Genomic DNA, 27,936 nt, shown 5'->3' with positions numbered 1-27,936 from the left:
CCCAGGGCTCTGGATCAGCTCCGCAGGACCCCAGCGGCTGAGCAGCTCGAGCCCACTGGTCACCAGGGCAAAGAGGTGAGCGGCTCGACCAGTCCTTCCCTGGAAAGGGCTGGAACCCCACCCGGCTGGGGCTTGGCATGGGAATGGAGCGAGTCAGGGCGCTGGGGGGGGGGGGGAGGAGGGTGAGAGTTGGGGAGGAAAGACGCACCGGGAGAAGGTGGGGGCACGAAAGCACTCGATGATTCTTCAGTGACTGATGCCAGACAAAAAACGCACACTGAGGAAAGACAATAGACGGAGACGTTAGTGACAGATTTGTCCAAAAAAGACCATTTGAAGAGAAGCTCTTAGGACTTTGGAGCAAAATGGAGTGATTAGTAATAGTTATATTAATATTCAAGTGAGGAGTACGAAAGTACACTACAGAGGGAGAAAGGAAATTTAAAAGCCTCCACTTTGCCTTTTGTTTCTGCAACAAGAAGCCTCATACTAAAAGAACACTTCTGGATTAATGTGGTTATGGGTTATAGTACTTTGTAGCTGTGGAAGCGCCCCCGGGGCTCCCTGAAGATCATTATTCTTGAGCTGTAAGCCAAAAAGACTGAGCCTTTTGCTCACTTGGGAGCAGAGAACTTTTCCTTCCTCAGGTTTGGACACAATTTTCCATTTCCTGGGAAGATTTTCTCTCTGCCTGTGTCGTAAGAGGATTCAGAACCTGAAAGAAGAGCTCAGGTATTGCCAATTCCTATTTCATTATGTACAGTTTCAGGCTTCAGTCTGTGAGAATCTTCTATTCTTATTTTGTGCTTTTGCTTCTCTTTCAAATAATTTGAATATGGGTATATCCAGAACTTTTCAGCATACTCAGAACTTTTTTTGACCTCCATCCTGCTGTTCCTTCCTTTGCTAATCTAATGATAAGGTGGAAATGTTGTCTCCAATCATACAGAGCTTATTTAAAATTTTGGTAACCAAATGGTTACAATGGCAAAAGTGGTCATATGATTAATCCTATCTTAAATTTTAATTTGGACTAAATTCTAATAATAGATTTGTCATTTTTATCTGTATGAAAATCCAAGCAGGTCAGCCTCCATGTTATTTCTCAGTGTAGTCTGTAGCTAAAGGATGGTTGCTGGTAGAATCCAAAACCATGCTATTCCACAACATGATGGGATTCATTACAAATTATGAAGATCTCCTTGCTTAGAAAAGCACAATTAAGAGTTTATTTCAACCCTTGTGTGTTCTGCATTTCAGGAGATAATTAGGTTTGGATTCCTGGGCTTGCCCCACATATGGGTAACAGATGCCATTTTTTTTTCTGACAAGTTGAGCATATTTCTTTTTTATTGCGTTTTAGGTTTTGGGGTACATGTAAAGAACATGCAAGATTGTTGCATAGGTACACACATGGCAGCGTGATTTGCTGCCTTCCTCCCCATCACCTATATCTGGCACTTCTCCCCATGCTATCTCTTCTCAACTCCCCACCGCCTGCTGTCCCTCCCCTATTTCCTTCTGACAGACCCCAGTGTGCGATGCTCCCCACCCTGTGTCCCTGTGTTCTCATTGTTCAACACCCGCCTATGAGTGAGAACATGCGGTGTTTGATTTTCTGTTCTTGTGTCAGTTTGCTGAGAGTGATGGTTTCCAGGTTCATCCAATTTCTTTCCTGGTTATGTTCCCCACCTCCTGTGGCAGCCGTGAGCTGGAGGAGGGACCAAGGAAAGAGGCAGAGAGATGTTCTAAGCTGAGCAAAAGCAGACAGTATCATGCCTGCACGGGGTCAGCTTGGCTCAAGTCTTCTCAGCTGGTCAGTCACTGTTGCTTGTGATCATTACTTGGCAGTGAAGTGTCCAATGTGTCTTTTGGCAGGGACTTGAAACCCCATTAAAAAGAGATTTATTCTCCCTTCCCGTGGATTATTATAGCCTTTTAAAAATGTTTCTGAAGAAGGTTTAATAAAATGGAAAAACACATTGTATATGAAATGATAAAATGTGTTACAAAATTAAGTTTGATCATATGTACACATATACACCTAACTGTATGTGCACCTATACATATACACACAGTGTATGAAAAATGCTGAAAAGGAATACAACAAAATGTTAAGGATTGTGTCAGCGATGAGACTGAGTAATTTTTTTTTCCTTTTTACTGCTTAGTTACAGTTTCCAAATGTTTTATTATGCACAGGTATTACCGTTAGAATCAGTTTCTTGAAAGTTACTCTAAAAGAACTAATGTATATAAAGGGCACTAAATTTTATATAGTCCAGTTGTCACAATATCTTTCTTAGAGGTTACAGTTTCCCTTTTAATGAATTTTAATGAATGCCTGAGTAATAGGGATTCCTGGTTTTTATTAAGAAGTGAGAAGCTGTGAAGAAATTATCACAACAGTAAATATCCCACTTGATCATAAAGTGCAGTGTGAGGCCAGCAGCACACACTGTGGTTTTCTAAAGAGTGCATTTGACCACAAAGGGTAGGAATGAAATTGGCCCCTTATGACCCTTAAGGAAGGCCTCCCGGATTCCCAGAGTGACTGTGTGGTGGTCCTGGGACTGTGCTCCACCGCTCTTTTTAACTCCGAGGTGTGATTTTTTTCAGGATGAAGGTAAAAGGCAGAGGAATCACCTGCTTGCTGGTCTCCTTTGCTGTGATCTACCTGGTCACCACCCCAGGGGGCAGGGCCTGTCCTCGCCGCTGTGCCTGTTACATACCTGCGGAAGTACACTGCACTTTTCGGTACCTGACCTCCATCCCGGACAGCATCCCGCCCAATGTGGAACGCATCAATTTAGGGTGTGTGAGGCCCTATCTTTCCTTTTCTTAAAGAGTGATCAATCACAGCAGTGACTTTTCCCTCAAACATATATGACTTTGGGAGATGAATCACAATATTCAATATACAAATACATGTATATATGTATATATTTATGCATATTATATATGTATATCTCTATATAAACATATTTATATATATATCCTTTTTACACTTGATCTTAGCCAAAAGGCCGAGAAGCAATATATATATATCCTTTTTAAAGGCCCTTTGGCTTCTTTCCATATAAACTTATTTAAAATGGATGCCTAATTAAATTTGCAAAAGTATAACTACTTTAAATGTTCATGAAAAAATGTGTGTGTGTGTGAATATACATGTTGGACTTAACATGGTTTATTTGACATTAGTGAGCATGTACTATGCACTGGGAATACAATGATATACTATTCACTTCTAGGAGATGTATTGATAGAGAAGACAAATGTATGGTCAGTACAATGAATGAAAAATGCAATAGAGCATACAAAGTGTCTTAGAGACAGTCACTTAGTGACTAACATTAATTTTAAGAGCTAAAATTAATTTTGATTAAGAGCTAACATTAATTTTGTGCTATGTACTAGTATTGAGCGAAGCACTGTGTCCATATAAGGGGTTAATCCTCATAACCCCTTAGGATTGAGTTCTATTATTTACATTTTATAAATGAGGAAACTGACGCACATAAAGGTTGCTGACTTTACTCAGGGTTGCACAACTACTAAGTTGAGCCTGAGCTCATAATCATACCCAAACCAGACACCCAAACCTGGGCTCCAGAGCCCGGGCTTCTTAACCGCTACTGACGAATTCCTCCTGGGAGAGTAAGGGGGATAGTATCATGAAAGAATCGACTATTGTAAAGTATCTGTTCATATCCTTTGCCCATTTTTGAATGGGCTTGTTTGTTTTTTTCTTGTAGATCTGCTTTAGTTCTTTGTAAATTCTGGATATCAGCCCCTTGTCAGATGGGTAGACTGCAAAAATTTTTTCCCATTTACAATCTTGCATGTTCATCACATGTACCCCAAAACCTAAAATGCAATAAAAAAAAAAGAAAAAAAAAAAAAAAAAGAATCGACTAGATATTAAGTGTTCACAAACAGAAAAGGATGTGGTCAAGGATGTTCCAACCTGAGGGAACAGCATATATATAAAAGTTTGAAAATGAGAAGAAATGTAACAAGTTCCCAGAATGTGAAGAGGGTGACTGTAACTGAGACGGCATCTGGTTGATTTCCATATTTCAAGCATTTGATTATCTCAATAGAGCAGTTAAAAAAAAAGAGAGGTGTTGAGTCTTTTTGTGTTTATTTGGGTTTTAACATTTGAACTTTAGTTGACAGACTTAGCTTATGCCTAGAATGTCATTTTTTATTTCAGATACAACAGCTTGGTTAGATTGACGGAAACAGATTTTTCTGGCCTGACCAAATTGGAGTTACTCATGCTTCACAGCAATGGCATTCACACAATCCCTGACAAGACCTTCTCAGATTTGCAGGCCTTGCAGGTGAGACCGATGGGGAGAGGGGGCAGGTTAAAGAGGTGAGGTGGGACCAGTGAGATAGACCTTCAAAGGGCACCTATCTCTACACCATACAAAAATAAACATTCTGTAAATTAGAAGCAGACGCCAATGGAGAATGTTAAAGAACTGATTTTTGGCTGGGTGTGGTGACTCACGCCTGTAATCCCAACACTTTGGGAGGCTGTGGTGGATGGATCACCTGAGGTCAGGAGTTTGAGACCAGCCTAAGCAACATGGAGAAACCCTGTCTCTACTAAAAATACAAAAAAATTAGCCAGGCATGGTGGCACATGCCTGTAATCCCAGCTACTCGTGAGGCTGAGGCAGGAGAATCGCTTGAAACTGGGAGGCAGAGGTTGTGGTGAGCCGAGATTGCATGTTATTGCACTCTAGCCTGGGCAGTAAGAGTGAAACTCTGTGTAAACAACAACAGCAGCAGCAAACTGATTTTTAACTGTGCAACTGTATATGGAAATTAGAATAAGAAAACTGTGAGGTAAGTTTTCTAATACCTCAGGCTAATAGAAAAAAAATCAATAACCCTTTAAAATTTAATCTTAAGAGGATATTTCTAGTCATGTTTATCTGGGAATTGAATGTAGTTCCTAAAAACAATGGCTGTCTTAGACAGATGTTAACTTTATATAAATCAGTATACTTTTTTTCCAGTTTCATTTTATTTAGTTATTAGTGTTCTACCTTGTTCAAACAATTTTTTAAACTTATGAGGCCTCCCAAGAATGCATAAAATCATGCAAGAAGGATCACAGAAGTGAATGAGAAAGTAAAAGGTAAAATAAACCTAGAGATAAGAATACAGAGAAGATGAGGAAATGCATACGTAGAGACTTACATGTCTGCTGTAAGTAGGACTTGAGGCTTTTGAGAAACTAACAATATATGGCATCTATTAAAACTTAAACAATCTATTCAGGAAAAGCCCAGCCATGTATGATTTTAAATCAGAAAGAAATGTCTTACAAAGTTCCTCATAAAATACAGTGTCACAAAATAAAGTTAATACTATCCTTGTAAAAGATAAAGTACCTGTGTTCCTAGAGCCTTTTAACATACACCAGTAAGGGAGGTTATAACCACGGTGGAGAGCAGTAGAGTATAATGTAGCTATGTGATTCTGTTGATTAGGTTAATCCAGCTCTATTTGGAATGTACGTCTTCGGAGGAATAGATGGATTGCATGTCCTTTATAGAATTCTCCAAATGTTTATTCTCTCAACCAAGTTTTCAATGGATATTGAGGAACACTGAGTTGAAGACTGAACTCCCAGGTTACATTTGGGGCAAAGTTCTTTATTTAGAAGTTTCTAATAGTGGATATGGTTATACAACTCTGTGAATATGCTAAAAACCAATTAACTATACACTTTTTTTTGAGACAGAATCTTGCTTTGTCACCCGGGCTGGAGTGCAGTGGTACAATCTCAGCTCACTACAACATCCGCCTTCCAAGATCAAATGATTCTCATGTCTTGGCCTCCCGAGTAGCTGGGATGACAGGTGTGTGCCACCATGCCCGGCTAATTTTGTGTGTGTGTATGTATATGTGTTTTTAGTAGAGATGAGGTTTCACCATGTTGGCCAGACTGGTCTGAAACTCCTGGCCTCAAGTGATCTGCCTGCCTCAGCCTCCCAAAGTGTTGGGAGCCACTGCACCCAACCAATTGTGCACTTTAAAAAGGTAAATTTTATGGCATGTGAACTATAACTCAATAAATTAAAATCAGTAGTCTCTCTTAGGAAAAATTTGTTTTCAGGAAATCTTTACTTGAAATACTGGTTTTTTTAAACCTTATAAAAATGTTAGAGAGACACTAATATAATGAACCCTATAATTACCCAGCTTCAATAGTTATGGACTCATAACAGATCTTGTCTCAACTGTACCTCCACCCACTACCCGCCACTCCACTGAATTATTTTGATATAAATCCAAGTTTTCATAATACTCATTTATAAGTTCTTCAATATATATCTCAAAATTAAGAAATCTTTCTAAAATAGCCACAGTATCATTTGTATATCTTAAATTTCTTTTTATTAGGATCCTTTAAGTTCTGGAGTACATGTGCAAAATGTGCAGGTTTGTTCCTTAGGTATACATGTGCCATGGTGGTTTGCTATACCCATCAGCCCATCATCTACATTAGACATTTCTCCTAATGCTATCCTCCCCCTGCTCCCCACACCCCACAGGCCCTGGAGTGTGATATTCCCCTCCTTGTATCCATGTGTTCTCATTGTTCAACTTCCACTTATGAGTAAGAACATGCAGCGTGCGATTTTCTGTTCCTGTGTTAGTTTGCTGAGAATGATGGTTTCCAGCTTCATCCATGTCCTTGCAAAAGACATGAACTTACTCTTTTTTATGGCTGCATAGTATTCCACAGTGTATATGTCCCACATTTTCTTTATCCAATGTATCACTGATGGGCATTTGGGTTTGTTCCAAGTCTTTGTTATTTTGAACATTGCCACAATAAACATATGTGTGCATAATTTTAACAATTATTCCTGGCAAGGTGTGGTGGCTCATGCCTACAATCCCAGCACTTTGGGAGGCCAGGGTAGGTGGATCATCTGAGGTCAGGGATTTGAGACCAGCCTGGCCAACATGGTGAAACCCCATCTCTATTAAAAATACAAAAATTAGGCAGGCGCATGATGGTGAGCGCCTATAATCCCAGCTACTCTCAGGAGGCTGAGGCAGGAGAACCACTTGAACATGGGAGGCAGAGGTTGTAGTGAGCATAGATCACACCACTGCACTCTAGCCTGGGTGACAGAGCAAGACTCTGTCTCAAAGAAAAAAGAAAAAAATCATTCTTTAATATCAATAGGCAGATGTTCCTGAGTATTCTAATTTCTCTGATATTGTCATATGTAATTTGCAACTAATTTGAATTGGAATCCTAAGTGTAAAAATTGCATTGAATTAATTCCAACATAGGTTTTGTTACTGATAACACTTTTCCCTCTCGTGAAAATTTCCTGGACAACATGCATATGTTCTTTTTTAAAAAAAAATTCACAGGTCTTAAAAATGAGCTATAACAAAGTCCGAAAACTTCAGAAAGATACTTTTTATGGCCTCAGGAGCTTGACGCGATTGCACATGGACCACAACAACATTGAGTTTATAAACCCAGAGGTTTTTTACGGGCTCAACTTTCTCCGCCTGGTGCACTTGGAAGGAAATCAGCTCACTAAGCTCCATCCAGATACGTTTGTCTCTTTCAGCTACCTCCAGATATTTAAAATCTCTTTCATTAAGTACCTATACTTGTCGGATAACTTCCTGACCTCCCTTCCTCAAGAGATGGTCTCCTATATGCCTGACCTAGAAAGCCTCTACCTGCCTGGGAACCCATGGACCTGTGATTGCCATTTAAAGTGGTTGTCTGACTGGATACAGGAGAAGCCAGGTATCGAAATTGTTTATTTTTTGGTCCCAATTAAATGGAAGAAATCTACTTAGAGGTGTTATATTAGTAAGTGGAGAGGCCAGGGTAATTTAGGAGAGAAAATAACATCTCAGAATAATTTAGGAACAATGAATTCTTTATACATTATCTATGGCTGTGTTTTGGCTACTGTGGCAGTTACGTAGTGTCAGAGAACTATGTTTCAGAAGGCCTAAAATTGTTACTATTTGGCTCTTTTAAAATGTTGTTGATTCTTGGCTTAGAAAAGAAATCTCCTGCTCCTTAGCTGCAGGCCAGCTCCTCCTAGCGTGGAGCTGGCCCGTCCTCAGCCTTGCTTCCTTCCTTCCTCTCCACCCCTTGGCCCCGCCCACCCAGACACACAGGCACTTTTTGCTCTAACAACTCTGGGCAACTTCCTGCCACGCCACAAGCTGTTTTACCCACTCATGGCTGCTGCTGCCCTTGCCGAGAGCCCTTCTTTTCCTTTTCTGCTTGATAGTTCTCAGCCAGCCAGCAAACTGCTCAGCCCTTCCGAGAAGTCTGGCTGCTTCTCCAGCCACCCCATCTCCTTTAGAATCACCATTTCACCACTCGGGTTGTCTGCCTGTACTTCCATTCTTGAATGGATAACATATTTACTGCTACTAGAAGTCTTCTGCCTTCCTGTTTCTCATTTATCTTTACCTGTGGTCTCAATATGTCCAAAACATAGATATATGTATAAAAACACACATCATATAAACTTATACATATGTCTTATGTACATATACACATGCACACACACGTAATCATTGCATACTGACATTTCAGTCAGCAACAGATGGCATATATGATGAGCCTGGTCCCATAAGATTTATAATGGAGGTTAAGTAAAACTATTGCGTAGTAACATTGTAGCCACCATAAAGTGCAACATGTTACCATTTCTAAGTTTAGATACATAAATAATTAGAATTTTATTACAATTGCCTACAATATTCAGTAGAGTAATATGCTGTATGGGTTTGTAGCCTAGGATCAGTAGGCTTTACCATATAGCCTAGGTGTGTACTAGCTATACCATCTAGGTTTGTGTAAGTACATTCCATAATGTCGGCACAGCTAAATTGCCTAATGATGCATTTTCCAGAACATGTTCCTACTGTTAATCAACTCATTATATATGTAAAATAAGTGAACCCACAGGGGCTAACATCTTTCAGTCTTAATAATCAAGTGTTCTCCTTTTGACTGAGATGACTTAATGATCATTTTTATAAGACCCACTGATCAGTCACATCAACCTTTTATGCTTTGAAATTCCGAGAGATTCAACAGTTGTTCATGCCTTCAGTTACCTTACTTGGTGTGTGGTAGGCAATCCTTTTGTACCAATCTCAGTAAATGTAACACGTCTTTATCTACTGCAGATATCCTCCATTCTTTGATTCCACAAAGCTGTTGATGTAGCATTTCTATAAAATGAATTTGTGGCCTTCTCTCTAGCAAGCATTTGTTTCATGAATATGAAATTTATATCCTGCTGCTCTATTTCCATTCTTTTCTACATACTTGACAACCTGTTTAAATTCTAAATCATAGTGTAATCTTAATTGAACCTTTTAAAGGCAAATTTCATGTATGTTGTATCACCAATACATGTGATACAACAGAAAGTGGCATAAATAGCTATGACAATCTTTATGGGTGTACAAGCTGTGATAGGTATATTGGTTGCCAATTTGTCAGCTGTTACTGTAAAACATCATCAACTGTAAGGCACTTCTCAATTTATAAGTTGAAATGTGAAGGTGGGGGGAAAAAAACCATGGTCTTAGAATTAGCCACTTTATCCTGCCTGTCTGCCTTTCTTCCTTCTGTTGATCTTTCCTGAGCATCCATTGGCCAGGGCTGGGGATGTGTAGATGAACAAGAATGAAGTTTATAGTTTCATGGGAAGACAGATAAGTAAACAAGCCATTCTAATAGAGAGTAATGTAAAAGTAAGACACAAGAAGTGAAGGTACCAGGAGACTATAAAACAGGGAGCCCACCCAGAAGAAGTGCTGTTCAGACTGGGTTCTGAAGGATGACGGGTCAGTACTCAGGTCACGATGGAAGACAACAAGTGTACGGTCCACAGAAGGAACAGCATATGCCAGAGCCTGGTGTGGCATGCCAGGGCTGAGGAATGGAAAGGATTTCCATGGGGCTGGAATCGAGTATGATGAAGGGAATAGAGGTGACATGGTCAGGTGTGCATTTGAGGCAAAATACCTGATGTCCAAGGCCTGCTAACTCTGGCTCGGTGCAAGCATAAGAAGCATGCCATGGTGTGAGCATATTCTATGATGAGGTTTCATTAAACCAGAAGTCTCCCACATTGTCTTAGCCCAGGGTAGTGATAAGTAGGTAAAGGAATACAGCTTGTTGGCAAGTGGGTGACTGGGAGGCAACTCTTATGATTGTTCAAAGGTTTTCCATCTTGCCAGCCCCCTCCTCTGCATAGGTTTAGACTATAAAATTTGCTGAAGAATGCTGACTGGCCAGGCATCTGTGACATTACCTGTCACACTGTAGTACACACAGAAGGGTTCAGTATCTTTGGTCAGAATGACTTTTTTTCTTCTTTTCTTTTTTAAACAGAGTCTCACTCTGTCACCCAGGCTGGAGTGCAATGGCATGATCTCAGCTCACTGCAACCTCTGCCTCCCAGGTTCAAGTGATTCTCCTGCCTCAGCCTCACGAATAGCTTGAGACTACCGGTGTATGCCACCACACCCAGCTAATTTTTGTATTTTTAGTGGAGACAGGGTTTCACTGTGTTGGCCAGGCTAGTGTCAATCCCCTGACCTCATGATCCTCCCACCTCAGCCTCCCAAAGTGCTAGGATTACAGGCATTGAGCCACTGTGCTCAGCCCAGAGTGACTTTGTTAAGCCGTTGAGAGGACATGTGCACACATGGGAAGGAGATTTGACCCTATCCATCCACTCTGGCAAATCTTAAATCTTCTAAGAAGTACAATGCTTTTGTTAAGTCCTGCGTCGGTCCAGTGCATCATATAAGAGCTACTACATGGAACAGCATGGATGTCTCAGGCTGTATTTTGTGTAAGGGAAAAGTCTATACCTCTTACTAAGTATTCCAGTGACCAGCCACTTTAAATAGGCTCACCAGAGCAGAGCTTTTAAATGGTATGTGATATCCACAAATATTTGAAAGATGAGGCACCTGTCACTTAGAAATGCTGGTCCTTATAGTGTTGGTCCTAGTACTGTGTAAGACTTGCAACCTCTGATTTCACCAGAATGTCAGAGCTTTAATGGGCTGCCCCACTGCCTTGGCACAATGTTCTTCCCTCCCCCTTAAACCTGATCCTCCTCCAGTGCATCTACCTCATCCAAGGAGACCGTGAACCATCCAGTTTCCAAAGTCATAAAACAGAGTCTTCTTGACCCTTCCTTTCTGTCACTGTCCATGTTCAGTCAATCCTCACCTCCTGTTGATGGGTTCTACCTGCTTCCTTGTCTCCTGCATTCATCTGCTGCTTTTAATTCCTGTTGCTACTCAGCTAGATCAGGTCAAGGTACCTTGTAATTCAGTTAATATTCTTTTGGTTAATGGAAATAAACTTGGGTTTTTAATGATATCCAACAGATTATAAATGATCATTTAACAAACAGCTTATCTTTTAAAGAACAATGAAGTCCTGTGGCCATCTTAAAATGTTAAAATGAAGAAGTAGAACTGAACTGTTATTAATAAAAACGGACAGGCATGAGCATATCATTTTGTTTCCCTAGATTTAAAAAACGACTCATTCAACTAATATTTACTGAGTACCAAATATATATCAGGCATTTGCTGAACATGGGAAATACAGCAGTAAATAAGACAGACAAAATCCTGTGTCTGTGCATACTATGTTGTAGCAGGTTATACAGACAATAGCTTTTAAAAAGTCAATTCAGAAGCAAAAAATCAGAAAACTTTCTATTAAATTAAGTTGTTTCAGCTTCTAGCAAAAGTTATTTCTTCAAAATGCTTGTCAATTCATAGAGGTCATTAACTCAATTGATTTTTTCCAGATGTAATAAAATGCAAAAAAGATAGAAGTCCCTCTAGCCCTCAGCAATGTCCACTTTGCATGAACCCTAGGACTTCTAAAGGCAAGCCCTTAGCTATGATCTCAGCTGCAGCTTTCCAGTGTGCCAAGCCAACCATTGACTCATCCCTGAAATCAAAGAAACTGACTATTCTGGAAGACAGTGGTTCTGCTTTCATCTCTCCCCAAGGTTTCATGGCACCCTTTGGCTCCCTCACCATGAATATGACAGACCAGTCGGGAAATGAAGCTAACATGGTCTGCAGTATTCAAAAGCCCTCAAGGACATCATTCATTGCATTCACTGAAGAAAATGACTATATCATGCTAAATACTTCATTTTCAACATTTTTGGTGTGCAACATAGATTATGGTCACATTCAGCCAGTGTGGCAAGTTCTGGCTTTGTACAGTGATTCTCCTCTGATACTAGAAAGGAGCTACTTGCTTAGTGAAACACCCCAGCTCTGTTACAAATATAAACAAGTGGCTCCTAAGCCTGAAGACATCTTTACCAACATAGAGGCAGATCTCAGAGCAGATCCCTCTTGGTTAATGCAAGACCAAATTTCCTTGCAGCTGAACAGAACTGCCACCACACTCAGCACATTACAGATCCAGTACTCAGGTGATATCCAAATCTCTTTACCAAGAGCAGAGATGAGGCCAGTGAAACGCAAATGGACTATGATTTCAAGGGACAACAATACTAAGCTGGAACATACTGTTTTGGTAGGTGGAACCATTGGCCTCAACTGCCCAGGCCAAGGAGACCCCACCCCACACTTGGAGTGGCTTCTAGCTGATGGAAGTAAAGTGAGAGCCCCTTATGTCAGTGAGGATGGACGGATCCTAATAGACAAAAGTGGAAAACTGGAACTCCAGATGGCTGACAGTTTTGACACGGGCGTATATCACTGCATAAGCACCAATTATGATGATGCAGATATTCTCACCTATAGGATAACCGTGGTAGAACCTTCAGTAGAAGCCTATCAGGAAAATGGGATTCATCACACAGTTTTCACTGGTGAAACACTTGATCTCCCATGCCATTCTACTGGTATCCCAGATGCCTCTATTAGCTGGGTTCTTCCAGGAAACAATGTGCTCTATCAGTCATCAAGAGACAAGAAAGTTCTTAATAATGGCACATTAAGAATATTACAAGTCACTCTAAAAGACCAAGGTTATTATCACTGTGTGGCAGCCAACCCATCAGGGGTTGATTTTTTGATTTTCCAAGTTTCAGTCAAGATGAAAGGACAAAGGCCATTGGAGCATGGTGGAGAAACACAGGGATCTGGACTTGATGAGTCCAATCCTATTGCTCCTCTTAAGGAGCCGCCAGGTGCACAACTCCCTACATCTGCTCGAATGGGGGCTGAGGTTGGAAAACAAGCCTCAAGCACAAGTAAGAGGCAAAACTATCGGGAATTAATACACCAGCGACATGGAGATTCAACACACAGACGTTTTAGGGAGAATAGGAGGCACTTCCCTCCCTCTGCTAGGAGAATTGACCCACAACACTGGGCGGCACTGTTGGAGAAAGTGAAAAAGAATGCTGTGCCAGAGAAGCGAGAAAATCCCACAGTGAGCCCACCCCCACTGGTCACCCAACTCCCAAACATATCTGGTGAAGATGACGATTCCTCAGGCATGCTCACTCGAGATGAGGAATTTATGGTTCTGGCCACTAAAGCTTCAGACCTTGCGGCAAGTACAGTGATGGCTGACTCCAGAACAGTATCTCGTCCTGTGACAAACATAACTTCTGGCACAGAATTCTCTCCTGTTGTGAGTTTACAAATATTACCACCCAAAGAACTCATAGATTTCAAACTATTTACTGCTATTGAAACTATAGCCATGTCAAAGAATGTAAACCCAACCATGTCAAGCCAAATGCAAGGCACAACCAATCAACATCCATCCACTGTCTTTCCACTACATCCTGGAGATACTGAATTTCAAGACTCTGACCAGATGGAAAGAGGAAGAGAGCATTTCCAAAGTGCACCCCCAATAACAGTGAGGACTATGATCAAAGATGTCAATGCCAAAATGCTTACTAGCACCAACAACGAAGTATTGTTAGAGTCAGTAAGTACCACAAACAGTCATCAGACTTCTGTAAGAGAAGTCAGTGAGCCCAGGCACAATCACTTCTATTCTCACACTACTCAAACACTTAGCACCTCCGTGTTCCCTTCAGATCTGCATATGGCTGCTCATTCTCGGTTTCAGATCCCTAGAAATGGTACAGTTAACATCCCACTGTTCAGACGCTTTGGGAGGCGGAGGAGAATTGGGGGAAGGGGGCGGATTTTCAGCCCATATAGAACTCCAGTTCTCCGACGGCACAGATACAGCATTTTCAGGCCAACAACCAGAGGTTCTTCTGAGAAAAGCACTACTACATTCTCGGCCACAGTGCTCAATGTGACATGCCTGTCCTGTCTTCCCAGGGAGAGACTCACCACTGCAACAGCAGCATTGTCTTTTCCAAGTGCTGAACCCATTACTTTCCCCAAAGTTGACATTGCTAGAGTCACATCAGAAGAATCTACAACTCTAGTCCAGAATCCACTATTACTATTTGAGAACATACCCAACGTAGATATTGAGAAAACAACACCCACAATAAAATATTTCAGTACTGAAAGTTCTCAAGTGACCCCAACTGGTACAGTCATGACTTATGCTCCAACATCCATACCTATTAAAAAAACTCACAAAATAAATGCTGGTTACCCAAGGATGTCTATCGCCAATGAAGCTAAAAGAGATTCAGTGAGTACATCATCACTTTCAGGTGCTATCACCAAGCCACCAATGACTACTATTATAACCACTACAAGGTTTTCAAGAAGGAAAATTCCCTGGCAGCACAACTTTGTTAATAACCATAACCTAAAAGGCAGATTAAAGAATCAACATAAATTTGGTTTACAAAGAAGCACAGCTGTGATGCTTCCTAAAACATCTCCTGCTTTACCCACAGATAAAGATTCTCCCTCCCATTTCACCACACTTTCAGCAAGTGTGATACGAATTCCATCTATTACCTTGACTACAACTCACCATACTGCCAGCAAAACATACAGTCCTGGAAGTCTTCCAGCAATGAAGGAGCTTCCCTTCCCATCCTTTAACCCTATGCTTCCTAGTATCACAAGCAAAGACGCAAGTACGATAAGCATCATATCAATGCAAACAGCAATACCAGCAATTCCTCCTCCTGTCCCTGCATCTGTCATTACTTTTGAAACCCAAACAGAGAGATCCAGAGCACAAACAATACAAAGAGAAAATGAGCCTCTAAAGAACAGGAATGACCCAAACATCTCTCCAGGCCAGAGTTCTGGCTTCACAACATCCACTGCTATGACACCTCCTGTTCTAATGACAGTGGAAACTTCAGTCAAGCCCAGTGTCTCTACATTCACTCATTCCCCACCAGAAAACACAACTGGAATTTCAAGCGCAATCGGTCATCATTCAAGAACTCTTAATCTGACAGATGTAATTGAAGAACCAGCCCAAGTGAGTACTCAGACTTTGAAGAGCACAATTGCTTCTGAAACAACTTTGTCTGGTAAATCATACCAGAGTACCACCACCAGGAAAGCAATCATTAGACACTCAACCATGCCACCATTCCTGAGCAGCAGTCCTACTCGAATGCCAATTCCCATCTCCCCTCCCGTCACTCAGAGAGCAGTTACTGACAACGTGGCAACTCCCATTTCCAGGCTTATGACAAATACAGTGGTCAAGCTGCAGGAATCCTCAAGGCACAAGGCTAATCCACAGCAATTCGCAGAGGTTGCAACATCTCCCGAGGCTCACCCAAACGCCAAGTTCACAACTGGAACCACTCACTTCATCTACTCTAATCTGTTACATTCTACTCCCATGCCAGCACTAATAACAGTTAAAGCACAGAATTCTAAATTAACTCCATCTCCCTGGTCAGAAAACCAATTTTGGCACAAGCCATACTCAGAAATTGCTGCAAAAGGGAAAACGCCAGAAGTGAGCATGTTGCCCACTACAGGCCTGCCAGAGGCCACCACTCATGCTTCAAATTGGGATGGACAGAAAAATGCAAAGAGTGACTTTGATAAAAAATCAGTTCAAGAAGCAACAACTTCCAAACTCCTTCTCTTTGACTCTTTGTCTAGGAATATATTTGAAAAGCCCAGGATAGTTGGAGGAAAAGCTGCAAGCTTTACTATTCCAGCTAACTCAGACGCCTTTCTTCCCTGTGAAGCTGTTGGAAATCCCCTGCCCACCATTCGATGGACCAGAGTCTCATCAGGTATTTGAAGCTTTTTCTTGACACTTAGTGTTTGTTATAAAACAGGAAGATTGTTATGTTTTGGGGTTACACATCCAAAGAATATCAGTTTCAAATTTTTCTAAGACATGGAAACTATTAATATCATTTGATACTGGCTTAATTTTACTCATCAGAAGGCTTTAAAATGTTAAGAACATTTTTTGGAATGCTTCAAAAGCTGATTCAAAGAAATATAATTTGAAAAAGAATAATTGTTGTGTTGAACCATCTGGCTTTTAAAGTAAAATGTGAATTTAAAAATCCAGGAATAATTTTAGCAATCTCAAGACTAGATGTCCATCCTATTTTTGGGGGGATGGGGGAGGGGGGTCTGTCACTCGGGCTGGAGTGCAGTGGTGCAGTCAGGTCTCCAGAGCTCAAATGATCCTCCTATCTCAGCCATCTGAGTATCTGGGACTACAATTGCACACCACCACACCTAACTTTTATTTTTTACATTTGTAGAGACAGGGTCTCACATGTTTCCTAGGCTGGTTTTGAATTATACAAGTGAGCCACAGGGCCTGGCTTTCATTTTAATTTAAATGTATTCTCAGTAGCCCAGCAAAAAGATAGCTTTTAAGTTTTCTATCTAAACTTTGATGACCTATAGCAATAATTTTCTTTTTTCTTCTCAGGACTTGATTTATCTAAAAGGAAACAGAATAACAGGGTCCAAGTTCTCCCTAATGGTACCCTGTCCATCCAGAGGGTGGAAATTCAGGACCGTGGACAGTACCTGTGCTCAGCATCCAATCTGCTTGGCACAGACCACCTTCATGTCACCTTGTCTGTGGTTTCCTATCCTCCCAGGATCCTGGAGAGACGTACCAAAGAGATCACAGTTCATTCTGGAAGCACTGTGGAACTGAAGTGCAGAGCAGAAGGTAGGCCAAGCCCTACAATTACCTGGATTCTTGCAAACCAAACAGTTGTCTTGGAGTCATCCCAGGGAAGCAGGCAGGCCCTGGTGACAGTTGACGGAACATTGGTCATCCACAATCTCAGTATTTATGACCGTGGCTTTTACAAATGTGTGGCCAGCAACCCCGCTGGCCAGGATTCACTGCTGGTTAAAATACAAGTCATTGCGGCACCACCTGTTATTCTAGAGCAAAAGAGGCAAGTCATTGTAGGCACTTGGGGTGAAAGTTTAAAACTGCCCTGTACTGTAAAAGGAACTCCCCAGCCCAGCATTTACTGGGTCCTCTCTGATGGCACTGAAGTGAAACCATTACAGTTTACCAATTCCAAGTTGTTCTTATTTTCAAATGGGACTTTGTATATAAAAAACCTAGCCTCTTCAGACAGGGGCACTTATGAATGCATCGCTACCAGTTCCACTGGTTCAGAGCGAAGAGTAGTAATGCTTACAATGGAAGAGCGAGTGACCAGCCCCAGGATAGAAGTTGCATCCCAGAAAAGGAATGAAGTGAATTTGGGGGACAAATTACTACTGAACTGCTCAGCCACTGGGGAGCCCAAACCCCAAATAATGTGGAGGTTACCATCCAAGGCTGTGGTCGACCAGCAGCACAGGTAAGCTTATACCTTTGAGTTGGAGTTACCTGCTTTATCTATTTAGCTGTACAGCTTCTGAAATGGAGAAAGTGTCACAGCAAGGCTAGCAGCAGTTTGAGAGTGCCCATAGACCTTGGACATAAAGGCAACTCTCTCTAAAGAAACCTACTCTTTTGAGATCATTTGAATATGAAAACCATTCTTGTCACATGCTTAACTCTAAGGGTCAACTTCTTGAGGATTTTATATTTTAAGCAGAATAAAAATCGCTATCTCCATACTTGGTACAGTTTAAAAATAGTTAACTGTAGGCTGGGCATGGTGGTTCATACCTGTAATCCCAGCAATTTGGGAGGCTGAGGCAGGTGGATCACCTGAGGTCAGGAGTTTGAGACCAGCCTGGCCAACATGGCGAAACCCTATCTCTACTAAAAATACAAAACAAAACAAACAAAAAAAAATAGGCATCGTGGTGGGCGCCTATAGTCCCAGCTACTCGGGAGGCCAAGGCAGGAGGGTCGCTTGAACCCAGGAGGTGGAAATTACAGTGAGCCGAGATTGCACCACTGTACTCCAGCCTGGACAACAGAGTGAGAATCTCTTTCAAAAGAAAAAAAAATAGTTACTGCATAAATATATTCATAATCTCTATATACAAAACAGAATTTTTGTGTTGCAGTCAAGATTCTGGAGAGAGACACTCCATTATTTTACTCTTCAGAGTTCCCTATTTGACATTTTCAACTTCATTATAATCAGTACTTAATTTTTTTCTTTCCTATAATGACAAAGCACTTAGTGAAAGTCACAATATTCACTAAGTTAAACGTATTCAGGGCCCCCATACTCTGATGTGGTGAGACACATACATACAAATACACACTTTCTCTGGTCTGTTATGGGCATATCAATATTCATTTTATAGCTGGCTTTCTATATAGATTAAACCCTATCTTCAAAAATGATAACCTATGAGGTTTTTTGCAATTGGCATGACTTTACACAATGATTTTCCATGACAAAAAAATGAGGAGAATTTCCATTTTATATATGTTTATTTATTAATAGAAAACATCCATGCAAGAAAAAATTACACATAGTAAATGTGAGCTTGTACTCATGCTTAGGAGTTGAAGAATATATTTTTTTCCTAGTCACATAAGTTAATACTTACTATAGCTAATAAATTTAACTTGTGATCTTTAGTTCAAAAGTAAATGTTAATTTTCAAGTTTTTTCAAATGTCATCAAAAATCACCTGACTTGAAATTTGTTTAGATTTAGAATTTTTAAATACTGAGCTATGAAATGTGAGCTTTGTGCTTTGGAAAGGCTGAAGATGCCTCTGCATTAATCTTATATTAAGAATTCTGTTACTTGGGAAACTTCTATTTTCAAAAGTAAATTCTCTCTCAAAAGTATTAGTTTATTAAAATAAACATCAATAATTCTGTCTTCTCTTATGTGTCACAACCTTTAGTTGCACCAGCTCTTGGGTGCAGGAGATATCTCTGTAAGCCAGTCCTCCTCCAAGGAAAGGCCCCCAGCAGTAGCATTAGCACTGCCTGGGAATTTGTTGAATCGGAAGCTCTGATTTTGTTTCAATAAGCAATCTGTTCTTAAAAGCCCTTCAAGTGATTTGGTTGCACACTAAAATTTGACACTTGTTTTCAAACTTAATTGTTTATAAGTTAGCTGGAAAGTTTGTTAGAGTGTGGGTTTCTATGTCCCTGGCCAGAACTATTGAAGCAGAATTTCAAGAAACTGAAGCCAGGAACTATGCATCTTAAACTCAGTCCCATGTAATTTTGATGCAGCTGATGAGGGATCTTCATTGAAAACCAAGTTAGAACAGTGGTTCTTGAACATGGCAATTTTTATTCTGGAAAATTAAAAGAATCGTGATGCCTACGCCATGCTCCATACCCATTAAGTCAAATTCTGGAGGTGAGACCCAGACATCAGTATGATTTTAAACTCAAGTGATTTTAATATTTAGCCAAGTTTATGAACCAATGCTTTTAAAAAGCATTAGGAAAGAATAATAGTAGGTGGCAGTATATAGCACAGTGGAAAGCGTAAGGCTTGAGAACCAGCCCTGTGACCTAAAGCAAGCTACTAAATCTCTCTAAATATCAATTTTTCAGCTATAAACAATCAGTGCAAAAACACCTGGCAGTTTCCATTCCTTTTACATGTATTCATGATGATGATTTTACATTGGTTTATATGCCTGAGAAGTTGCTTCCATACTTAAACACTTCTTAAAAAATTTTACTGTAATACTTTCCATATTTACCTTTGCTGGAGAATAACAATTACTTGATGGCTGGGTGTGGTGGCTCATGCCTGTCATCCCAGCACTTTGGGAGACCAAGGCTGGAGAATCACTTGAACCCAGAAGTTGGAGACCAGCCTTGGCAACCCAATGAGACCCTGTCTCTACAAAAAAAAAAAAAAAAAAAAAAAAAAATTATCGGGGCATAGCGGTGTGTCTATAGTCTCAGCTACTCAGGAGGTTGAGGTTGCTGGATTGCTTGAGCCTAGGAGGCGGAGGCTGCAGTGAGCCATGGTCTCACCACTGCCCATCTCAAAAATATAAATCAATCAAATAAAAAGAGAAAAGTGACTTAAGGCTGTTTGACTTGGTTAGCACTTATGCCATGAAAAAGAGTTCTTACTTTTCTCTCCAGTTTTATCTACTTATTTAGTCCATGTTGCCAAAAAATAATAAAGGCAGTTTCTCCAATGGGTATCCCTGATAGCACTTTTAGCGCCAACTGAGTCTCCGCTGGTCTTTCTGAAAAACTAGATTTAGTTTTACCAGGAAAGATCTGCCATCTTGTGGTTAAATGTGGTAATGGTAGGCTGTGACGCTGCTGTACACCTGGAGAAAAATGGTGTTCCGTAACAGCTCAACCCAGTGCTGAAACCAGTCACTCTACAGCTGCCCACAGAGGGCAGATGTTGCAACAACCTTCTAAGGAACCCTGGGTTGGTATTCTCTTAATAAGAAAGTTGCTTTTTTTTTTTTTTTCTGAAACAGTTTCAGTTTTGTCACCCAGGCTAGAATATAATGGCGGGATCTCAGTTCACTGCAACCCCAGCCTCCTGGGTTCAAGTGATTCTCGTGCCTCAGCCTCCCAAGTAGCTGAGATTACAGACATGTGCCATCATGCTCAGCTAATTTTTTGAATTTTTAGTAGAGACAGGGTTCTGCCACGTTGGCCAGTATGGTCTCAAATTCCTGCCCTCAAGTGACCTGCCTGCATTGGCCTCCCACAGTGCTAACCAAATAATTCGGTAATCATTTTGTTACTAGTAGCTTTTTAGGAAGTATCATCTGGCATCTTTTCAGAGCAACTGAACTTGTATATATTATTAAATGACCAGGTATATATTATTATATATATATATTATTAAATGACCGGTATATTATTATATATAATTAAATGACCTGTATATTATTATATGTATATATTATTAAATGACCATGTTTGTGGTTCCAATTAGTTCACTTGATATGTAAAATGGTCAAGGAAGTCATGGTGTTTAGAAATCCCATATTTCTAGCACTTACCTCATCATTAAGATTAAAAACAAATTACTATGTAACGAAGATTTATTTGAAATCCATCTGAGAAATACTACTTATTTGCACTAAGTTATACCTGTTCAATCATTTTTAATGACTTAGAATAAGCTGGTAATTTTAATTTTTATTGCAACAATTTAATGCTAACCACACACCAAAAACAGGTAACTATGTGAGGTGATGGATATGCTAATTAGATTAATGGTGGGCACTGCACACTATATGTGTATCAAAATGTCATATTCTACACCTAAAAGATACACAATTTTCGTTGGTCAAGCTTCAATAAAGCGGGGGCAGAGGGAGGCAACCCTGAGTAGAACAGTTTCTCTCATTGCTAACAGCTGCACACTGGAATCTCTTTTCTCCTTAGAATGGGCAGCCGGATCCAGGTCTATCCAAATGGATCCCTGTTTATTGGATCAGTAACAGAAAAAGACAGTGGTATCTACTTGTGTGTGGCAAGAAACAAAATGGGGGATGATCTGACCCTGATGCATGTCAGCCTAATACTGAAGCCTGCCAAAATTGACCACAAGCAGTATTTTAGAAAGCAAGTGCTCCACGGGAAAGATTTCCAAGTAGACTGCAAAGCTTCTGGCTCCCCAATGCCCGAGATATCTTGGAGTTTGCCTGATGGCACCATGATCAACAATGCAATGCACGCCGATGACAGTGGCCACAGGACCAGAAGGTATACCCTTTTTAACAATGGAACCTTATACTTCAACAAAGTTGGGGTAGCAGAGGAAGGAGATTATACTTGCTATGCCCAGAACACCCTAGGAAAGGATGAAATGAAGGTCCACTTAACAGTTGTAACGGCTGCTCCCCGCATAAGGCAGCATTACAAAACCAACAAGAGAATCCAAGTTGGAGACGCAGCTGTCCTTGACTGTGAGGTCATCGGGGATCCCAAACCAAAAATATTTTGGTTGCTGCCTTCCAACGACATGATTTCCTTCTCCACCGACAGGTACACATTTCATGCCAATGGGTCTCTGATCATCAACAAAGTGAAACTGCTTGATTCTGGAGAGTACGTATGTGTAGCCCGAAATCCTAGTGGGGATGACACCAAAATGTACAAACTGGACATTGTCTCTAAACCTCCATTAATCAATGGCCTGTATACAAACAGAACTGTTATTAAAGCCACAGCTGTGAGACATGCCAAAAAACACTTTGACTGCCGAGCTGACGGGACACCACCTCCTGAAGTCATGTGGATCATGCCAGACAATATTTTCCTCACAGCCCCATACTATGGAAGCAGAATCACAGTCCATAAAAATGGAACCTTGGAAATTAGGAATGTGAGGCTTTCCGATTCAGCCGAATTTATCTGTGTGGCTCGCAATGAAGGAGGAGAGAGTGTGTTGGTAGTACAGTTAGAAGTACTGGAAATGCTGAGAAGACCGACATTCAGAAATCCATTTAATGAAAAAACAGTTGCCCAGATGGCAAAGTCCACAGTATTGAATTGCTCTGTTGACGGTAACCCACCACCTGAGATAATCTGGATTTTACCAAATGGCACACAATTTTCCAATGGACCACAAAGTTATCATCAGTATCTTATAGCAAGCAATGGTTCTTTTATCATTTATAAGACAACCCGGGAGGATGCAGGAAAATATCGCTGCGCTGCTAGGAATAAAGTTGGCTATATTGAGAAATTAATCATATTAGAAATTGGCCAGAAGCCAGTTATTCTTACATATGCACCAGGGACAGTAAAAGGCCTCAGTGGAGAGTCTCTTTCACTGCACTGTGTGTCTGATGGAATTCCTAAGCCAAATATCAAATGGACTATGCCAAGTGGTTATGTAGTAGACAGGCCTCAAATTACTGGGAAATACATATTGCATGACAATGGCACCTTAGTCATCAAAGAAGCAACAGTTTATGACCGGGGAAACTATATCTGTAAGGCTCAAAATAGTGTTGGTCATACACTGATTACAGTTCCAGTAATGATTGTAGCCTACCCTCCCCGAATTACAAATCGTCCACCCAGGAGCATTGTCACCAGGACAGGGGCAGCCTTTCAGCTCCACTGTGTGGCCCTGGGAGTTCCCAAGCCAGAAATCACGTGGGAGTTACCTGGCCACTCCCTTGTCTCAACAGCAAGTAAAGGGAGGACACGTGGAAGTGAGCAGCTTCACTTACAAGGTACCCTAGTCATTCAGAATCCGCAAACCTCCGATTCTGGGATATACAAATGCACAGCAAAGAATCCACTTGGTAGTGATTACGCAGCAACGTATATTGAAGTAATCTGACATGAAATTAAAGTCAACATCTGGGCAGAATTTATTTTTTGGAAGAAGTTTAATCAAAGGCAGCCATAGGCATGTAAATGAATTTGAATACATTTACAGTATTAAATTTACAATGAACATGCAAAATAAAAGGACTTGTAAATAAATGCATTATGAACTGATACCGATTTCTTTAATGGATCTTAAAACAAACTTTTAACTTAAGGCACTTTTATTTTGCCAACAAATAACAAACATTAAAACGGTCCACTATAAAATAACAAATGGCTAATGTACCTGAATTTTTCAGTAAAAAATGAACTTTTACTACCAGTTGCCTAGTGTCCACCTTCTATCAATCAATGTTACAAGCATGGCACTCAGAACAGAGACAATGGAAAATATTAAATCTTTATGTAAAGTTACCATCCTGATCTATAAATATTTTATGGTTTATAAATTTTTTTTTGCTAAAACCTACAGAAAATAAGCACTGAACTGTCTCGATTATGATTCACCATTTGTTCACACTGAAAATTTTCATTGATGGGGAATACAAAAATGTTTTAATAACTGCATTTAAAAATAAATGCAGGCTAACTTTTCCACACGTAAAAAGCAATGTAATAACCTGCACATCGTAAAATGTGAAAAGGGGGTTGATTACTTTTGTCCAAATACACCCATTAAAAAGGTTTTAAAAATACAATGAAACTTCTTTATAACTTTAAAATCTAGCTTAGGCACCCCTGGTTTGGAGCTGCTTATAAAGAAATTTTTCGGAGGAGGAATCGTTGCTCTATAAGCATTTCATTAATAATTATGGGATGGGAAAATGCTTGGGAGGGTCTAGATCTATTATATATAATGAAGTTTCACTGTATTTAAAATCTGATCATTCCTACATAAAATGTTGCTTTTTGTAATTCACTGAATTTATATTACATGCTTAATTCAACCTGAATTAATTTGGGGAATATATGATTCATCTTATCTAAATTTAGGGCTGGGGTTTTCCAGTGTAATTCATCCAGCATCTATTCAAACATTCACCTATTAAGGATTATAGGAACGTTATAAATGAGGGAAAAAATGCCATAGGTCTTATTGAAATATCTCAGTACACAAAACTGAGAATTACTAATATGTTAGCCCCTGCCAATCATTTGAGACGTGTGGGATCCCACCCTTGTGTTTTCATCATACTGACTTTCAGCTAGCCCCATCTAAGCCTAAAATGTGACCTAATTGCTACTTATCTCTGATGTTAGTACCTTGTGGCTGGAAGGGGTCAAAGATGCTCATTATAACCGAGATCCTTCTGCTTCCAGGCCAAGAAGGGTAAATGCAATGACAAATGCAACCCTATAAGGAAAAAGCCTACGGTGTAAAGAAGACTGTCTATGGGTTTCTTATATCCAAGAATTGTGATAGGTATAGCTGACTCTATTTGATTTCAAGGTCTTGTCTTTAAGGGGAGCTGGGGCCTCCATCTTACTCTAATTTCCTCTGGTAAGGTACAGTACCAGGTTCTGCCACAGGGCTTTCCCTTGTGACCACTTTGTTAAAAGAATGCATTTGCTAGAAAAGAAAAAAAAGAAGAAAAAAAAAGAAACCTCTCAAGATACAGAATAGGGAGAAAATATGAATAAAGTACCTCTGGTTATTTTCTTTATAATGCTCAGGGGAAAACAGCTCTAGGTCATTCCTCAACTGTCCATAAAATCTTGGAATTAAGAGTCTTAGCATAATTTCCTCACCTAAAAAAACAAAAGGAACACAACAAAGATATGCCCCACAGCTTTCATGTGCAAAATGATTAATAATTTAACTCTGCAAAGTATAAAGTGCATACAAATGCTATGCAATTATAACACTCATTCTTAAAACAGTATTACTGCTGTTTGCAATGTTGAGCTAAAAAATAAATGGTTCAAACTGAGAACTGGCAAAGAATTTTTGAAAAGAAATAAGGATGGAACATGACTCACTCACTAGGCACAACATTCACGTTTTGGTTGTTTTGCCAATGCAGTCATTATAGAGATATATTACTTTGAACAAAACAACTTCATAAGCTTATCTAAGTATGATTCTTGAGAGGAAAAAACCTGATATACAAAACTAGCAAAAATGTGTACAGATACATCTTCTGAAAGCAGATAGACTGTTAATTTAGTGAAAAGAATGGTTTTTAATGTTTTGGCAAAGTCTTTTCCAGCCCAGAGTAAACACAAAATGGGCAGGCTGGAGTGAAATATTTTCACAGTGTACAAAGCAGTTCACATGGATGTTGCCACAGCAAAGTAAGCTGACATGTATTTGAGGTCATTTGCATGAGTCAAACTTTGCAATGAGTAACTCACCTAGGAAGATATAAATTATTTATATATAATTTGCAAAAGAAAATGTCTACTAAAGTTATACTAGCTACATTTTAAAAAAGTAGATTTACATGGTCTGCTCATTATAGACAAATCTATTCACAGTATGCTTGACTACATTATATGTAAAATCATATGGCAAAAGAAAATGAATTAACAGAACATGGGAAAATATCCCCCACATGTTTTAAAATGCCCTGCAATTTTCACATTCGAAATTTTATGCATCTAAATCTAAAAAAATATTATATGGAATACTCTTAAGTTACACAAACTGATAATTTACTGGTTTCTTTTTTACTCTAATAGGAGCAAATTACCACATACTTGAACAAAGTTAAAATAGTTACTATTTCTTTATAATAAATTTGATGTATAATTTACTTGTGCTTTTTGCACCAATTTATAAATACAGTATATGCAATACACAACCAAGACTGACACTGACATTAATAATTAAATTCCAAATAGCAAATACTTACCATACAGAATAAACAGCAAATACACCTTTTATGAAAACCAGAGCCATCTGGACTTTGGGGCCAGATTCTCTGTAAACCATGTCAAGTGTGAGCACTGGAATCTCAAGCCAGCTGCTGGATTTTTTTTTTCCCCTTAAGTTGGCATAAGGTTCAGGAGAACCAAAACTGGCAATAAATAATTGGACGATTCCACTGCAGTTCTTTCAGGCCTTTAGGATTTACATGTTGTCCGTTCACAATGACTCTTGTCAACCATCTTGCCTCAAAACAAATTGAGTACAGCTACTTCTAACAGGCTTCCGCACATCTTAGGGTGGCTCTCACAGAAACCTTGGTTCAAGTTCTTGGTTTAAGAAGTTTAAGTACTAAGCAACAATCTGTTTCAGCACCTTTTGACCACAACAAAAGCCAAAGTCCTACATAAATAAGAACAAAGTTTATAAAGTGCTTATGAAAACATTTCAAATTAGAGCAATGCAAATAAATGTCTGTTTCACCATCACAGGTGAATGCAGAATAAATGGGTCATGTTACTGTCAAGATCTGACATGCCTTTCAAATCAGTAGTTTGGTCCAGCATAGTTTGGAAAATGAAAACAAATCATTAATGAATGAAATACACAAATACTTTAAATCCATCACAATCCATTCTTTCTAGAAATGTGAGATTCAAAAGCACCGATTTCAAAAGGTCTGCTAGCACACTCTCCGGGAGTAGGCCTGCCTGCATGATTCACATTTGTAAACCTACTTTAAAGTTGAATCCAACAAAATCAAACCACAACTTCTCCTTGGCTTTTTGTTTAAACACCTTTTTTTGTGAGATGTAGCATAAAATATAGTAAAATAGCAAAGAAATGAAAAAAGCAAAGGGACATTTTTAAGATGAGTAATGCATTAAATTTGATTTTCTGTTTTTCAGTGCAAACATAAAACATCACGTCTTCTCTTCTTGCAGACTCAGAAGTGTGAAGGATGCCCATACGGAGTCACTCCTTGCTGTGGTTGGTTGCCTAAGGAGAAAAATAAATTCAACCAAAATTATAGATACAAAACCATGCCACAGATAGATGCTACCTCCTTGTCACTGCTCTCAGTATCAGCCTCAGGTACAGAGGAACAGGGTGACTGGCCAGAGAGAGTACTATCCTTGTCCTGAAAAACCCGTGTGGTGGGATTCAAGTGCCACCCCGCAGAGGGGCCAACTCTAACTCAGTCTCACACTTGCGAATGCAAGGCCGCAGGACTTAGGTTCCTGGACCATCCAAAGTGTCACCCTCTGAACTAAACCACTCGGTAGTAACTTTCAAAAGGACTACAGTAAAAGTTACACAAAACATTGAAAGCTCTCAAAATGCTTAGAAAAGTCAGCAATTCTGATTTAACACTGACATTACAACTGGTAAGAGAAAATTAGATGGGAACCGGGCAATTTTCTGCAAATGG

At 39.9% G+C, this 27,936-nt stretch overlaps 2 protein-coding genes across 10 annotated transcripts in view; one reads left to right on the top strand and one right to left on the bottom strand.

Annotated features, from left to right (window-relative positions):
* On the top strand, nucleotides 1–25,398 carry IGSF10 (immunoglobulin superfamily member 10). Its single transcript, XM_074405490.1, has 7 exons — nucleotides 1–75; nucleotides 2,620–2,814; nucleotides 4,220–4,349; nucleotides 7,420–7,810; nucleotides 11,880–16,223; nucleotides 16,883–17,783; nucleotides 21,734–25,398. The coding sequence occupies exons 2-7, from the start codon at nucleotides 2,621–2,623 to the stop codon at nucleotides 23,643–23,645; spliced, it is 7,872 nt and encodes a 2,623-aa protein (XP_074261591.1). The 5' UTR covers nucleotides 1–75; nucleotide 2,620; the 3' UTR covers nucleotides 23,646–25,398.
* The window catches only part of MED12L (mediator complex subunit 12L), a 361,238-nt gene continuing 358,593 nt past the window's right edge, over nucleotides 25,292–27,936 (bottom strand). For 8 of the 9 annotated variants that reach the window (XM_074405495.1, XM_039480199.2, XM_074405491.1 and 5 more), the window contains one exon: nucleotides 25,292–27,503. In XM_074405495.1, coding sequence (XP_074261596.1) covers nucleotides 27,451–27,503 — 53 coding nt within the window. In that variant the 3' untranslated portion in view covers nucleotides 25,292–27,450. The remainder of the gene's footprint in view (nucleotides 27,504–27,936) is intronic. The other variant, XR_012519124.1, reaches the window with a different exon arrangement.

The sequence above is a fragment of the Saimiri boliviensis genome, chromosome 9, assembly GCF_048565385.1.
Source record: "Saimiri boliviensis isolate mSaiBol1 chromosome 9, mSaiBol1.pri, whole genome shotgun sequence".
NCBI classification, from domain to species: domain Eukaryota; kingdom Metazoa; phylum Chordata; class Mammalia; order Primates; family Cebidae; genus Saimiri; species Saimiri boliviensis.
The sequence above is the reverse complement of the archived record's forward strand: the minus strand, read 5'-3'. Positions and strand labels throughout refer to the sequence as shown.

Bases quoted from the DNA above. Each gene is read 5' to 3' on its own strand.
- IGSF10 (XM_074405490.1), top strand. From the start codon at position 2,621: ATGAAGGTAAAAGGCAGAGGAATCACCTGCTTGCTGGTCTCCTTTGCT. The intron at 7,811-11,879 runs GTATCGAAATTG...GATTTTTTCCAG, and splicing joins CTGGATACAGGAGAAGCCAG to ATGTAATAAAATGCAAAAAA. The intron at 16,224-16,882 runs GTATTTGAAGCT...TTTTCTTCTCAG, and splicing joins ATGGACCAGAGTCTCATCAG to GACTTGATTTATCTAAAAGG.